The following is a 17,241-nucleotide window of genomic DNA, read 5'->3' on the forward strand; positions in this document are numbered from 1 at the left end:
CTTTTGTATGGTTCTATTTTTTCGTTCAACAACACCATTTTGTTGGGGTGTTCTAGAAGCAGAAAACGCATGTGTTATATCACGATGAGCACAAAAACTATTAAAACATTTATTTTGAAATTCACCACCATGATCACTCCTAATTTTAACAACTTTCAAATCTTTTTTATTTTTAATTCTTTTTACAAAATGAGAAAATTCTTCAAAACATTTCTTTATTTTCAAGAAAAATTACTCATGTAAAACGTGAGAAATCATCAACAATGACAAAAACATAGTGTTTACCTCCTAGAGAGGCAACACGCATGGGTCCAAAGAGATCAAGATGTAATAATTATAAAGGTTTAGAAGTGGATACCTCGTTTATGGATTTGAAGGAATTCTTATTTTGTTTACCTTTAGCTCATTCCTCACAAGAAGAATCCTTAATATAAGTTAAATTTGGTAGTCCTCTTACTAGGTTCTTCTTAAAAATAGCTTAGATATTAACTCTATATTAGCATGTCCATGTCTCTTGTGTCAAATCCAAGGATCCTCATCCATCGCGGGATAACACTTTACATCTTGATCTATTAGCTCATTCATCTCAAAAATATAAACATTAGATCTTCTAAAAGCAACAAAAATAATGTTATCATTCATACTAATAATACATTTACCGGTTTAAAAGAAATATCAAAGCCTTTATCACTTAATTGACTAATGCTAAGAAGATTATGATTTAGTCCTTTACCAAAAAAAACATCATCAATTATGGTAGAAGGTATCTTATCAATACTATCAATACCTATAATTTTATCTTTCTCACCACCACCAAAGGAGACATTGCCTCCTTCAATCCTTGATAGGGTTGTAAATAATTCTTTGTTGTCCGTCATGTGATGTGAGTAACCACTATCAAGGTACCACAACTCCTTACGTCTTGTGCGATACGTTCCCTACATATGAAGAAGTTGTACAGCCTTTAGGAACCCAAACTTTGGGTTCTTGAATGTTAGTATTTTTTGTACCCTTGGGTACCCACATTAAATCATATTCCTGTTCCGATTGGATAGTAAAATCTTTTCATTATTTGGGATATTTTGAGCGCGGATATTATGTGCGATCAGATAAGGTCGCATCATTTGTACCCTACTTGGTAGTGTAGTAATTTCTGTTGAGAAAATTTACATTTGTTATCACATGGTTAGAGAACAGAAAGGTTTTCTCAAATGAGTCATATTATAATTCAAAATCTTGCATTGTGTCGCCAAAAAATGCAGAATTTTTCTTTATTATTGACTAAAAATGCTGAAAAAAGATGTTTACTAGATGATGATGAAGAATACTTCGCAATTGAAAGAGAGGGAACATGCAGTAAGGGGATGCATCACATGGGATATTGAGAATAGCCTAGGGGATATGAGATATTAGATGTTAAGCTAGTAATAATCATGTGTTAGTGTAATAAAACCATTCTGTGCCCAAAAAGAAAGGAACTATAAAGGCATTAAAATTTTCAATAAAGGTTCCAAAGATTTGCCTTCAAGCGTCAACTTATATTACAATCTTGTAGAATTTTGAATGTTTTACAAGAAAAAGTTAGTGTTATGAGGATATCTTTAATCACATAGTTCCTTGATAACTAACCATTAAAAGAATGAGAAAAATACCATCACCATAAATTCTTACACGAGCAAGAGCCATCCTTAAAATGGTGAAACCTCACACTATCCCTCACCGTAATACACACACCAATACTCTTTGCCATAAAGCTTATAACACCATGACAATCTCCACATATCCTCAAGTTCTTGAAAACCCTAATAACCTCTCCTCTATCCAAATTCAATATCGCAAATGCAACCGCAAGCTTCTCGCTGTGGCTACACAATACCTCCTCCTTCTCTTCACCATCGACATCCTGCAAGACGATATCTGTATCGGGCATATACCCTTCAACCCTCATCTTTCGTCTCGTCTCTTTGAGAAAACCATAAACCTCGTTTCTCATTGCAAACCTATCGTCTCCTTTAACAAATGTATACACCTTGTTCTTTATCTGAACCCAGCTACACCCTGGTTCTTTTCTGATTCCTCTATCGTTCATCAACATTCTGATTCTTGAAGCATCATCATACATTTTCGCACCAACAAAAATGTTCAAAAGTGATAAATAATTTCCGGGATTCTGTGGTTCGATATCCAACAATACTTCACCCGCAATTTTCCCTAACTCCGTGTTTTTATATACTTTACACCCATTGAGTAACGCTCCCCAAGCGCTTGGTGTAGGTTCTACCGGCATATTTTGAATGAACTCATATGCTTCATTTAAATATCCGGCTCTACTCAATACATCAACCATAGAAGCATAATGGTCAGCATCAGGATTGAGCCCATACTCTCGTTCCATTGAGCTAAAGGACTGTCGAGCTTTATCGACAAGCTGAGAATGGCTACAACCCGATAACACCCCACTGAACGTGACTGCATCCGGTCTAATGCCAGACTCAATCATCTTATCAAACAATGTTAGAGTTTCCTTGCCACAACCATGCATTGAGTTAGCCACAATCATCGTGTTCCAAGCAATGATATCTTTTCTAGGCATTTGATCAAACACGAGTCTAGACGTGTTCAAGTCGCCACATTTCGCGTACATAAGAACAAGGCCAGTATCAATAATGATATCTTTAATAAAAGCATTTCTGTACACATATCCGTGGATCTCTCTTCCCCCTCTTATACTTTCCATACCGGTACAAGCTGGCAATATAGAAGCTATCGTGATGTGGTTAGGTTTTGTACCTGAATCTTGCATTTGAGCAAAGAATTGCAATGCTCGCTCAATCCTCCCATTTTGCACACACCCGCTGATCATTGAGTTCCATGACGCCGAATTCAACAGAACTCCATCGACTTTCATCTTATCAAAGAGTCTCAATGCCTCGTCTAAATCTCCATTCAAAGAATACGCTGATAATATAACATTCCAAGATACAACATCCTTTGATCTCATGCCATCAAAGACTATTCTAGCATCATGGGTAATCAAACATTTTGAGTATATGTCCACTAGCCCACTACCGATAAACATATTGTCTTCGAACCCGTTTCTTATCACAAAACAATGAATCTCTCTTCCAAATTTTAAACTTTTCAACTTCGAAGAAATCGCAAGAACAGACAAAAGAGTCACCGAATTCAATTTAGGCCCGGATATCAACATTTCACGAAAAACACCCAATCCTTCTCTAAATTGCTTGCAGTTCTTATAACTCAAGATCAACGAAGTCCAAGTGATCACATCCTTTACAGGCAATTCATCAAACAATTGTTGGGCTTCACTAATGAGCCCACATTTTCCGTACATTTCAATCAATGCATTGCCTAACGGTAGGTCTGATTTGAATCCAAACCCAATAACATCTTTATGAATCTCTTTAGCTTTGATAGGATCAGATAAGAGTGCACATGCCTTGGTAATCGATAGTAGAAGCAAGTTATCGGGTTGTAGCTTCTTCTCTTTTCGAAGATTTTGGTAGAGTTGGATCGAATCTAGCGGGCGATTTTGTTTGGTGTAGGCTGAGATTAATAGGGTTGAAGAGTAAATGTTTGGGTTGGGAATTTTATCGAATAGGTTGCGCGCTTGGTTGAGTTGGCCGCAGTTCAGGTAGGATTTGAATTGGCCAATAAAGCTGGCGGGCATTTTGGGGAGAATTTGATTCATATTTTGCACTTTGTTTAGAAGTTTCAGAGGTTTCAGAGAGGACCGCAAGGCGAGGGCATTTTCTGTAGCTGACTCGGGTAGCTACTGCAGCGAAGGAGAGGCGAGCCCGGTGTGGGATTCAAGAGGGGTTTGGATCGGAGCTAAAGGTTTCTATAATGAGGGGTGTTAGGCACACACCATTGGGCACATCACCAACCACACTCCTCCTCTATCTACAGTGCAGGGGCCCCACATGTGATTTTTTTTAAAAAATCACATGTGGGGCCCTGCACTGTAGATAGAGGGAGAGTGTGATTGGTGGTGTGTCCAAGGGTGTGCCCCTATCATTTCTTTTCTTTTTTGAGAATAGGTCAAAATGGCTTGTCAGTCAATTTTATGTCTTATAGGCCACTAGGACATATTTGGCAAACACCTTTTTGGTGGCATATAAACCGTATAGTTCGACCAAGTAAAAGATTACTATACCTCTAAACATTTACGAATATAAGTCACTAATTTGTCAAACATTCCACTATTATAAACAGAATATACTCCACTAAGTTAACCAAACACTTTGAATTATATCCACATGAATTATTAGCTATTTGCAAATTATAAGCTAACTGGATTATAATCTAAAGTTGCAAATAAGGCCTTAGTGCCTCCACATCTTTCATATTTTGTAAGTAGTCCCCCAAATCTCTAACTATTTCGAATTAGTCCCCCCAAATCTTCTTATTTTGAAATTAATTTCTCAAATCTGTATAAGTATTTTGAAATTAGTCCCTCAAAATTTTCAACCTTGAGCTAACTAGAGGGATTAAATTCAAAACACTTAAACGATCAGAGGGAATAATTTCAAAATATAAAGATCTGGGGGGATTAATTTCAAAACAATTAAAATTTTAGGGGGCAAAATTTAAAATATTAAAAATTGGGGAACTAATTCAAAATATGAAATATATGGAGAACCAATGTAGGGGGGAAAAAACTCGTTTTTGAAAGTGAGGAGTGAACAATTCTCACAAATCGAAAAGATACTCGATGATACAGAAAATGAATCAAGAAATCATGTACCACACACAACGTGGATTCTAAAGTTAGATTACTCATTTTCATTTTCTAATAATGCGAATTAGCAGGTTGGTCTAGCGGCTCAATCAGATATCATAACTACAATAATCTTATTTTATTGACTGCTTAATTGGATTTAATATAACCCAACTTCAAATATTAGTTTTTTGCGTGTCTGTTGACAAAACTCTTAATCTAATTATTCTTGCCCATCAAACAAATGCCACATAAATTTTTTTGTTCCGTAGAAAAAGAAAAAATGTTGCCCACCCGCATTTCTTATGGTTATTAGGAACAGGACAGGTGGCATATCCCAACCCGTTGTTTTTAATAACTAAACTACAACCATCAAAAGTGGACATATGAGATGCGCATCTAAGAGCATCTCCAACAGCTTTTCTAAAATTTTCTCCAAAATGGGGAAGCAAAAGCCATATTCTCTAAATTATTTTTACACCAACTCCAACAGCTTTCCAATTTTGAAGAATCCATTTTTTCCTCCAAAAATTTGGAGAATGCTGCAGATTTGGGGAAGCTTCCCCATTTTTTCTCCTCCATCCCTATTTTGGGGAATGAGATGAGGAATCTGTTGGCCCATTTTTTCTCCTCCATCCCTATTTTGGGGAATGAGATGAGGAATCTGTTGGACCAAAAACCTAACTATATTCTCCAAAAGTGGAAAATGAAGAAACTGTTGGAGATGCTCAATAGGTCTGAATCAAAATCCTATTCCTAAAATAGTAGCGGCTTTAACTTCGACTTCCAGTGGTCCCAATTCAATTGCTCTCTGATTTGGGCCCAGTCTAACATTGTTTTTGTATGGTGATTTTTTTTTAAGAAGCAACCAATAATGTTATATGGTGAATTTTTTTTAATATGTTTGCTGAAACTGGTTCTTCTTTTTTAAGGGGCGTTTTTAGAAGTAATCTTAGGATGTTTTTAAAAGTATCTTCTATTTTTTTTAGTTTATATATCATATATACATTTAATCGTTTAACAATGATCGTTAAGCACAATTCTATCAAATACCTTAACTTGCTTTTTAAGTAATTTTTGATATTTTATTATCAAATAGCTATTTATATTTATATATTACTTCTATAAGCTATTTTTATAATTAATTTATTATAAGCTCTAGTAATACCAAATTAGCCTTAGTAAATTGGATCCAATTGACTTCCCAACTAAAGAGTAATAACAACTAAACCAAATGTTTCGTTAATGTCATAAACAGCTCAAGTAATGAAAAGGAGCCACTCGAAGATATTCTTGCAATCATGGGACCCAATTTCAAAAATAAGGTCCATTTGGCAATCTCTAACAATTGTATCAGTTTCACACATGGTCTAATCTGGAGAAAAACTTTATTTTGAAAAAAAAAAAAAACCTAGATCAAAGCTAACCCAATTCTCTCTTGGCCAAATAAGAGCAATTCAATTGGTTCTGTTTTGATCCACCTCTTCTCGGGATTAAAATATAACCAATTTAACTCAAAATTAGGCTAGAACTAACTCTAACCCAATTTTGTTGAATTTTCCAAAAGGAGCCTAAAGATTTGATAGCTAAAATGAAGATTTGATAGCTAAAATATTTTTAGAATCCTACTATCTAAATATTGAGGGACAGTTGGTTAGGGACCGACTTGGGCACTTGGCACTTGTGACACGAAAGAAATGGGCCAAATTTAAATCCGACTACCGGATACTCTGCATACTGAAGTCTGAAAGAAAGTGAAGAGGATAGTAAGAAATAGTATTGATGAAGAACATATGCTCCAATATGATTAGCAAGATAAAACTAGCATAATCTATCTTTGTTAGATTTTAAAAAAAAATGAAGTGGCACCTTAAATTCATTTTCCAAAAAAACATATATGCAAAAAATTATTATAAACTGAGAACTCATTTTACAGAACACACTATCACAAGATAAATTTTGTGAAATCCATGATACTAAATATACCGATGCAGATGAATCTCACTACTAACTTTCAAGTCCATTTTGTTAAAAAAAATACAACATACAATAAATGTTTGGTTGCAACTTTTTACATGAAAATGGTAGAAAGATGTTAAACGTAGGTGGGATTCAAAATTTAAAATTTAAAATTTACTCTGTTTTGTTGTCTATATACATTGATGAAGTGTCACCCAAAATGATACGGATGTATCTTCCCTCTGCTTCGGGAGCTTAGCGATCTTTATGGAAGCTTGAGGATAGATGATTCTCATGGTAGCTTGAGCATAGAGACGTGGGTGGAGCCGTTGGTGTCGACAAAAGAAGTCAAAAGCAGTAAAACAGGGAAAATCAGGGATATGGAGTTCAGGCGCTGGCCGGTCAACCGCATGCTCAACACCAGTTGACCAGTTTCGTGCACACTATAGGGTGAGGATTCGTACGCTATGGCTGGTCGACCGGGATGCACTTGGCGGTCGATCGGATGTGGTTCCGACGACAAGGTTACAACCCTTTCTCTGGCCGGTCGACCAAACCAAGCAGGTCGGTCGACCGGATCAGGTTTCCTGAGTTGTTTGTGACTCTTTTTGACGCGTTTCCTGGTTTGTTTGGACTTGTTTATTTACAATATTGCCATCCATGTTGTTAGAGATATAAATAGGATTGTTTTAGGGTTTCTAGGCAATCAGATTGTATTCAAAGATAATAGAGAGATTGTTCTTTATTCTAGTGAGATTGTGAGAGAGAGATTTACAATCTATTAATACTCATAATCTAGAGAAGGTATTTTTATTTGTCAACTGAATTGTTCTTGTGTTTTCTATTGTTTTTCTTCCCAACTCACCTTTGGTAATTCCGCGATCAAAGGTGCTCACATGGCGACTCGTACCAAGTTGGTATCAGAGCGATCAAATCCTGTGAATGGGAATCCTGTGTATGGTCCTTACTCGATCGCAGTACAAGAAGCTAGGCGAGATTCTTATTTCCTTGGAATAAATCTAGAAATTAAGGAAGAAGAAGATGATAAAAAGTGACAATTCAACAAGGCTTGATGCGTTGGAGAAACAAATTGAAACAATCAGGTCGACTCTCACACAACTTGTCGATCTCATCCATGAGGGAACAAAAAGGGAGAATCTTCTTCGAAGTCCAAGAAGAAACCTGTAGAGTCCGATGGAGAGAGTGAAGATTCAGATTCCGACGAGGAGGTCGAGACCGTCAAGACTACTCCACATCAAGGGGGTAAGGGTCCTTACCAAAATCTATAGATTGATTTTAGAGTAGAGATTCCTATTTATGATGGAAGTGTGAATGTCGAAAGGCTTGATGATTGGATTGAGCGTATGGAGACTTATTTTACTCTTTATGGCTACTAGTCGAAAGAAAAGATCATTTTTACGACATTGAAGCTTTCAAGGCATGTGTTGACATGGTGAAAATCCTATTGCAAGCAAGAGAAGAAGACGGTGTCGTGGAATAAGTTCAAGAAGCTACTGAGGAAGCAATTCTACCATGTAGAATTCCTTAAGGAGCATTGGTACAAATGGTACAGCTTACGCCAAAAGATTCAATCAGACCATTCAAGAATACATGGAGTTCCAGCAACAAGCGATGGTCCTCAACATAAAGACGGAGGAATACTCAGTTTTTATGAAGTATATGGCGGGACTGACTGAAAACATTCTGAAGGAGATGAAGCTGCTCACAGTCAAGTCCATTGCAGAAACGAGTGTGAAGGCTATTACCATTGAGGGCAAACAGAAAAAGAGCAACGAGATGAAGGGAGATTCCAAGCAACTTGGAGGCAAGTCTAGTGGCTCTCAACCTAAGAAAGAGAAGAAGAAGGGTGATCAAGTGAAGGCAGGATTGACTTGCAATTACTGCAAGCAGACAGGACACGCAGCTGATCGGTGCTGGAAGAAGTATCCTCATTTGAAGCCGAAGGGGTTAAAGAAGAAGGAGGATAAAAAGGCATATGTGATAGCATAGGGTCTGAAGGAAGTTCCCGAGATGATAGAACCCAACAATAGTCTTAACCTTATGGCAGGGAGGCCGCGAATAAAGACGAAGACCCCATGGAGCAGCTCTTTCTTCTTAAGTTGCTGGTGAAGACCAGCTTGGTCGATGTCATCGTTGATCTAGAGAGCCAGAAGAATTTGATATACGAGGCCTTGGTTCAGAAGCTGGGATTGAATAGGGTAAAACATTCGAAGCCCCATCCTTTAGGATGGATTTAGAAGGAGGTGGGATTAAGTATGATCAACCAAAGCACTTTCAGATTTACACTCCACAAGTCGTATATTGACGAGGTAACATGCGACGTCATTCCGTTGGATGTTTGCCAGGTTATACCGGGCAATCACTATTTATGAGATAGGTACGCAGTCTACGACAGGCGAGCTCAGAAGTATACGTTAACTAAGGATGACGAGCAGTTTATATTTTATTCGAGATCTCTTCCACAGAAGACTACCTTGGTGATGGTGACTCAGGCGAAGAAGCTAGTTAATGCAAGCAAGAAGTTTGTATTGTTATTCATTAGGCCTTATGAGGAACAACTAAGTAGGATATGCTTGACCACCTTGAGCAAGCTTCAGAAGAGAGATCTTGACAAGTTAAAGGCTAAGTATGCGGACTTGTTTTCAAAGATCACGGGACTACCACCACGACAGGGTGTGGAGCATGAGATTATGCTGACAGGCGAGAGTTCCTTGCAGAATATAGGTCTATACCGCACATCTGTACAGGAATCTGAGGAGATAAAGAAGCAGGTTCAGGAGCTTATAGTGACAAGAGTGATACTGCCGAGTTGTTCACCTTGCGGATCGCCAGTGTTGTTGGTGCCCAAGAAGGATGGAGGCTGGCACATGTGTATGGATTACCGGATGCTCAATAAGATAACGGTCAAGAATCATTACCACTACCTCGGATCGATGATCTTATGGACCAGTTAGAGGGAGCGAGATTTTTTACGAAGTTGGATCTAAAGTCTGTTTACCATCAGGTGAGGATTCGGGAGGATGACACTTGGAAAACTACATTCAAGACCAAGCAGGGCCTGTTCGAGTGGTTGGTGATGTCGTTTGGATTATATAACGCTCCGGTGACCTTTATAAGACTCATGAATGATTTGTTATAACCTTTTATAGAGGATTTTGTGATAATTTACCTCGATGATATCTTGGTGTACAGCAGGACCTGGGAGGAGCATTTTCTTCATGTCGAGAAGGTGTTTGAAGTGCTGTAGAACGGACAGCTGAAGATCAATGGGAAGAAGTGCGAATTTGGGAAGGATTTTAGAGGCACCGGTATCGGTGTTGCCTAATTTGCAGAGGACCTTCGAGGTAGAGACCGATGCTTTTAGCTATGCTATGGATGCTATGTTGATATAGGATTAGAAGCTGGTGGAGTACCATTCTAAGATGTTCACAGGTGGTATTCAGAACTACCCTACCTACGATAAGGAGTTTTATGCACTTTGTCAGGTGATCAAGCATTAGAGGATGTATTTGTTAGGTAAAGAGGTGGTTGTGCACGCGGATCACAAGCCATTAGAGTTCCTACATGCCCAGACGAAATTGCAACAGGCACGACACATGAAGTGGATGTCCTATTTGATGACGTTCAATATCATCATTAGGTACAAGAAGGGGGCGACTAACAAGTTGGCCGATATGTTATCTCGACTGCCAGTGAGGGCTTTATTGGTGGCAATGCGTATTCAACCCTTAGTTCCTTTGGAGTATATGTAGATGTACACATCCAGTAAAGATTTTAGTAGTGTGTTCGAGCAGGTGAAGGCTGGTCGAAGGGGGAGTAAGAGCTTGGAGAGGATAGCTTGTTATATCGTGGCACGTTGCTTTGCATTCCAGAGGATGGTGATTGGTTGCAGTGGGTTAGAGAGGCACATACATCGCATGTACAAGGTCATTTTGGGACCCAGAAGGTGCTTCTCAATCTACGGTGCCATGTCTTTTGGCCAAAGATGCTAGAGAATCTTACCAAGTATGTTGGAGAGTGTAAGCTATGTTGCATTTCGAAGCCTTCTAACAGGAAGCAGGGATTGTACCTACCATTACAAGTGCCTTCTAGACCAAGGAAGAGCATATCTATGGATTTCTTAGGAAGGTTGCCAACGACCAAGCACGGGCATGACTATTTGTACGTTGAGGTAGACCGGTTTAGCAAGATGGTGATCTTGATTCCTTATAAGAAGACCGTGACAGGAGCGGGTGCTGCGCAGTTATTCTTCTAGCATGTGTGGAAGCACTTTGGGTTGCTAAGTATAATTATTTAGGATCAGGATAGCTAGTTTTTCAGGCATTTTTGGATTCTTTATGGAGTTTGATGGACATTAGATTGAAGAAGAGCACGACTTTTCATCCACAAACAGACGGACAAACAGAGATAGTCAACCAGACTATGATGCCTATGTTGAGGGGGTATAATTCCAAGCATCCTAAGACATGGGATGAGAACTTACCATATCTTTAGTTTTCATTCAATCGAGCTATTCATGGATCTTCGGGAAATTCACCGTTTGAGACGTGCTACGAATTCTTACTGCTAACTCCGTTCGATCTCATGTTTTCTAGTTAAGCTACGACCAATGGTAAGGAAGGGGGTGAAAGGCAATGGGCTCAGCGATTTCTAGAGAAGATTGCACATATTCATGCTATAGTTGAAGCTCAATTGAAGAAGTCACAAGATAAGTATAAGGCGAAGCATTATCAACATCAAATTCCTTGTAACTTTGGTAAAGGTGACATGGTGTGCCTGAAGTTGAGTAAGGAGCAGCTAAAGGGAGAAGGGAAGAAGTTGAAGCCTATACGATATGGTCTGTTTTGGATTCTCGATCAGATCAGTGATAACGCCTTCAAGCTAGATTCGCCACCTTACTTAGAAAAGTATTCAGTGATAAATACCGAGTACTTGAAGTTGTTTGAGCCTCCATTGTTGGACGATGAGGGTGACGACAAAGTAATCTTACTGCACGTTGAAGACTTGTGATTTGATAAAGAATAGCCGCTGAAAGAGGATTGTATTTTGGAGCTGAAGGTGACTACGACGAGATGCGGGATGAAGGAGTCATTTCTAATCAGACGTCAAGGTCAGGTTTCTAGCAAAGCTAGGTGGTTCAATAGGGAAGGAGGGACTTACGAGTTCCCTCAGCTTAAGTTTTAACTTGAATGTGACTTTAAGTTCTTAAAGAGGGGGAGCCATGATACGAGTGTATCTTCCCTCTGCTTCGGGAGCTTAGCGATCTTCATGGAAGCTTGAGGATAGATGATTCTTATCATAGCTTAAGAATAGAGATGTGCGTGGAGCCGTTGGTGGCGATGAAAGAAGTCAAAAGCAGTAAAACAGGAAAAATCAGGGAACTGGAGTTCAGGCGTTGGCCGATCGACTGCATGCTTAGCACTGGTCGAGCGGTTTCGTGCACACTATATGGTGAGGATTCGTGCGCTCTGGTCGGTCGACCGGGACACACTTGGCGGTTGATCGGATGTAGTTCTGATGATAGGGTTAAAAACCCTTTCTCTGGCCGATCGACCGAACCAAGTAGGCCGGTCGACCGGATCAGGTTTCCTGAGTTGTCTGAGACTCTTTTTGATGCATTTTCCTAGTTTGTTTGGACTTGTTTATTTACAAGATTATCATCCACATTGTTAGAGATATAAATAGGATTGTTTTAGGGTTTCTAGGCAATCAGATTATATTCAAAGAGAATAGAGAGATTGCTCTTTATTCTAGTGATATTGTGAGAGAGAGATTTATAATTTTTTTAATACTCATAATCTAGAGAAGGTATTTGTCTTCGTCAACTGAATTGTTCTTGTGTTTTCTATTGTTTTTCTTCTCAACCTACCTTTGATAATTCCATGATCAAAGGTCCTCGTACGGTGACTTGTACCACAAAATAATCAAAATAGTTATGAATAGTCAAAACACAATCCCAAGTAAAGCAAACAACATTAAAAAAAAATCCTCCAACTTTCACAATTTTAACCAAATAGCCTTTAGAAGAGTTAAAACCAATTTCGATGTTTGGATGCTAAAGTGTTTGAAAATTTCGAATTGATCAAATTTCACTAAGACTTTAAACTTATAATAGACCTCACATTTGAAAATGACAAAAATTGGAAGTTTTATTTCCAATTCCATTTCTATTTTCCTCCCACGCGATCCTTCCATCTTTCAACTCTCAAAACGCGGTCCCACCCTCTTGCCCATAATAGTCTCCTCTTGATCTCTCTTTCTCTAGAAACCTTACGATCCCTCCGTCTTTTGACTCACAAATTGTGGTCCCCCCCTCTTACCCGTGATAGTCTCCTCTTGATCCCTCTCTTTCTCTAGAAACCTTAACCCTAATAATTCTAGGGTTTTCTCATACCTCTTTGCAGTCATCTTCTGGCAATATCCCCTCATTCAAGGTTCTCAACTCCTCCAGTCAATCTCTCTTTGCTAGGGGTTGAGAGGTGTTGCTTTATTTATGTTTAGTCTTACATTGGTTAGAGACAAGTCTATTTATATTTATCATATTATAAATAACATCCAAGAGAGGGAACTAAATATCCTCTATGATTACTTCTTTCAACATGGTATCAAAGTCATTCACCTGACCTTAATCAAATTCCAACCATCCATCTAAACCAATAACCTTATCGAATATTTGGGGGGGGGGCACCTTAACTCTGTACAAGGGTTGAGGCGGGGTCCACATTGTTAGCCCTTATGTTTTGATGATGTTTTACAACCACCATTATCGGTACTAATAGCTTATTGAGTGAAAATGTAGTAAATTCATTTATCAAGCTCGTTAGTGCCATTAACGGAGGATGGATGGAATATACGCTACAACGAAGATATCCAAAGGAGGTGGAGGCCAAGAGATGAAGCAACGTTATTTCAAGAACGACAAATTCGACTAAAAGCTTCATCCGATTCAAGCTATATCAAAGCTCAAGTATTGCTCTCTATATGAGGATATTAGCTTTCTTTTGTTTCCCTCTCTAGTGCTAGAATGTAGGCAAAGAGTTACTGATTTCACTTGAAGCTATTGGGAATCTCACACACGATTTCATACTTAGGTTTTTAAGCGTTTTTCACAAAATACTATTTTTCATAAGTATGAGGACCTATCTGTAAAATTCCTTTTCTAAACAGTTTGTTTTTAGTATTAAAAACATTTTACAAAGTTTCAGATTTTTCAGAGGTCAAATAAATATTTTGCAAATATTTCAAGTTGGTCAAAAACTGTTTTTCTGCAAAATGTCAGAAAGCGGTCGACCGGTCCGGTCGACCGCTCTCATGGCCATTCCTTACTATTTTCCAGAGAGGTCATCGGTCGACCGGTACGGTCGACCGAAATCTCATCTTTCAAATTGGTCGACCGCGCCGGTCGACCGACGGTGTCTCTGCTTGATTTCCAAGTTTTCTAGGTTATTAGCGGTCGACCGAAATTTTCGGTCGGTCGACCGAAGCATTTTTTCGGTCGACCGAAATTCCCTTCGGTCAACCGATTTGTGTCTTTGGTCAGCCGCGACTTTTTTAACTGAGAAAAATTTTCAAACCTGTTCTCTGTGTTTTTCTCTGTGGTTTTGTGTGTGTTCACTTCCCAGCTTCAGTAATCTTTCTCTTTGCCATAGAGTCTGTGTAAAGAGAGAGTCTTGCATCTTTTCTTCTGCTGTGAGGGTGAGATCTTGTGTAAGATCTACTGTGAGGGTGTGATCTGTTGAGATCAAACTGTGTAGTGAGAGAGATCGTGTGGGATCGCTGTGTAGACGAAGTTCCGGCTTCCAAACCGGGTGTGTAGTGGATTTCTCCTTGAGAGTGGGGAGCGGGGACGTAGGTCAGCGGACCGAACCTCGTTAACACATCGCGCGTCAAGGATAACGATTCCTAACCCTATCTCACTTACTTTGATTGCATTTTCTGTTTTGTGGTTTGCTTGTTGTATTTTTATTGCATAATTAGAGCCTCTTGACCCTAATCACCCCCCCTCTAGGGTCCAACAATTGGTATCAGAGCTTGGTCTCTATATCAGTTTTTGGTTTAACAACCTTAGAGAAAAGATCTAATGGAGGCCTCTTTGAATATGCATATGTTAGAAGGACAATCCACCTCTAGACCACCCCTCTTCACTGGGAGTAATTTTGCTTATTGGAAGGCTAGGATGAGAATTTACCTTCGTTGCATTGATCTTGACATCCTAGGGCTCATAGAAAAGAAATATGTAGAGAAGTCAAAAGTCGAGAACATGTCCGATGATGAAAGGCACCTTGCCAATCTCAATGCTAAGGCCATGAACGCCTTAATCTGTGGTCTTTCCCCCCCAATGAATACAATAGGGTTTCCACGTGTGCAACCGCATACGAAATTTGGTCTTTCCCCCCCAATGAATACAATTGCTGTGTCACACATGAAGGAACACCCCAAGTTAAGGAATCTAAGATTAGTGGACTCATGCATGATTATGAGCTATTTAAAATGCTTCCTAATGAATCCATTAATGCTATGTTTTCCCGTTTTACTAATATCATCAATGAATTACATGGTCTAGATAAGCAATTATCCATTCAAGAGATGAATTACAAGATACTTCGCTCCTTGACTCCGACATGGGAACCCAAGGCTACGGCCATTGAGGAAGCTCATGACCTCACTACCTTAGCTCTTGATAGTCTCATCGGAAAGCTCAAAGTGCATGAGAAGAAGCTCAAGGGGAAGGAGAAGGAGGAAGTGCCATCACGAGAAGTTGAGGAGCCGTCACCAAAGTTGAAGACCATAGCTCTCAAAGGAGCTAGTGACAACTCATCTTCGTCGTCGGAGAGTGAAGTCGATTTTTCTAGAGAAGTGGCTCATCTCTCTAGAAGAATCTCTAGACTTATAAAAATGAACAAAAAATTTAACCCTCGATCTAACAACAAGTTTTCCTCTCGTGTAGGTAAATGTTTTAAGTGCAATGAACCGGGTCACATCGCTAAGGATTGCCCCAAGCTCAAAGAAAAGTACATGAAGTATAAGAAGAAGAAGGCTATGTATGCCGGATGGGAAGAATCCGAACCAAGTGACTCGGATAGTGATGAAGAAGGAGCCAAACTTGCTCTTCATGACCCAAATCTTTGTTTCATGGCAAATGAATAAGAGGTAATATCCGAGGCCGAAAGTGAATCTTTTTATATGCAATGTGACATAGCTATGGCTTTAGAAGAGTTGAACTTAGAATTTAAAAGAATGTCTAAAGAATACTCTTCTTTCAAAAAATTGCATGCCTCTTGTGATATTAAGCTAGAACAACTAACAACCTCTCTTGCTCTAAAAGATGAATTGCTAGGAGATCTCGATTTCGAGAATAAGCAATTAAGATCAAAGATTGAAAGATTAGAAATTGAGGGTTGTAGGACTAGACCCACTCATGCTTATGCCAACTACAATCACCATGGTAGAAATAGGTTTCATGGTTCTAACATTCGTACATACAAAAGAAATTTTGTATGCACCTATTGTATGAGACATGGACACATTTCTACTCATTGTAGAATTAAAGATAACCATGATTTTTATGGATTGATATGGGTACCCAAAGGTACCAAGACTACTAACCACCAAGGACCCAAGACATGGGTACCTAAAGCTACTACACCTTCATCTTCTTCTTTTGTAGGGAACGTCACGGCAACGACGTAAGGAGATGTGGTACCTTGATAGTGGTTGCTCATATCATATGACGGGCAACAAAGAGTTATTTGCAACCCTATCAAGGATTGAAGGAGGCAATGTCTCCTTCGGTGGTGGTGAGAAAGGTAAAATCATTGGTATCGGTTCTATTTGTAAGAAACCCTCACCCATTATTGAAGATGTTTATTTAGTAAATGGCTTGAATCATAATCTTCTTAGCATTAGCCAATTAAGTGATAAAGGTTTTGATATTTCTTTTAAACCGGATAAATGCATCATTAGTATGGATGGAAAAATTGTTTTTATTGCAAATCGCAAGTCTAATGTTTACATTTTTGAGATGAATGAGTTAGTGAATCAAGATGTGAAGTGTCTTGCGGCAATTGATGAAAATCCTTGGATTTGGCACAAGAGACTTGGACATGCAAATATGGAGTTAATATCAAAATTGTCTAAGAAGAATCTTGTGAAAGGGCTACCTAGCTTGCACTTCATAAAAGATACAATTTGTGAGGATTGTGCCAAAGGTAAACAAACAAAGTCTTCTTTCAAATCCATCCATGAGGTATCGACTTCTAAACCCTTGCAATTACTTCATCTTGATTTATTTGGTCCTATGCGTGTTACCTCTCTTGGAGGCAAACACTATGTTTTTGTGATTATTGATGATTTTTCTCGTTTTACATGGACAATATTTCTTGCAAAGAAAAATGATTGTTTTGAAGAATTTGCTAATCATGTTAAAAGAATTGAAAATGAAAAGGATTTGAAAGTTGTTAAAATAAGAAGTGATCATGGTGGTGAATTTCAAAATGAATTTTTCTATGATTTTTGTGCTC

General features: G+C 38.7%; 1 protein-coding gene across 1 annotated transcript; it reads right to left on the minus strand.

The window, feature by feature from the left end:
• On the minus strand, window positions 1,655-3,691 carry LOC109847756 (pentatricopeptide repeat-containing protein At1g20230-like). Its single transcript, XM_020416988.1, has one exon. It carries the CDS (start codon window positions 3,689-3,691, stop codon window positions 1,655-1,657), a length of 2,037 nt encoding a protein of 678 aa, XP_020272577.1.

Source organism: Asparagus officinalis, chromosome 7, assembly GCF_001876935.1.
Source record: "Asparagus officinalis chromosome 7, Aspof.V1, whole genome shotgun sequence".
Lineage (NCBI taxonomy): Eukaryota > Viridiplantae > Streptophyta > Magnoliopsida > Asparagales > Asparagaceae > Asparagus > Asparagus officinalis.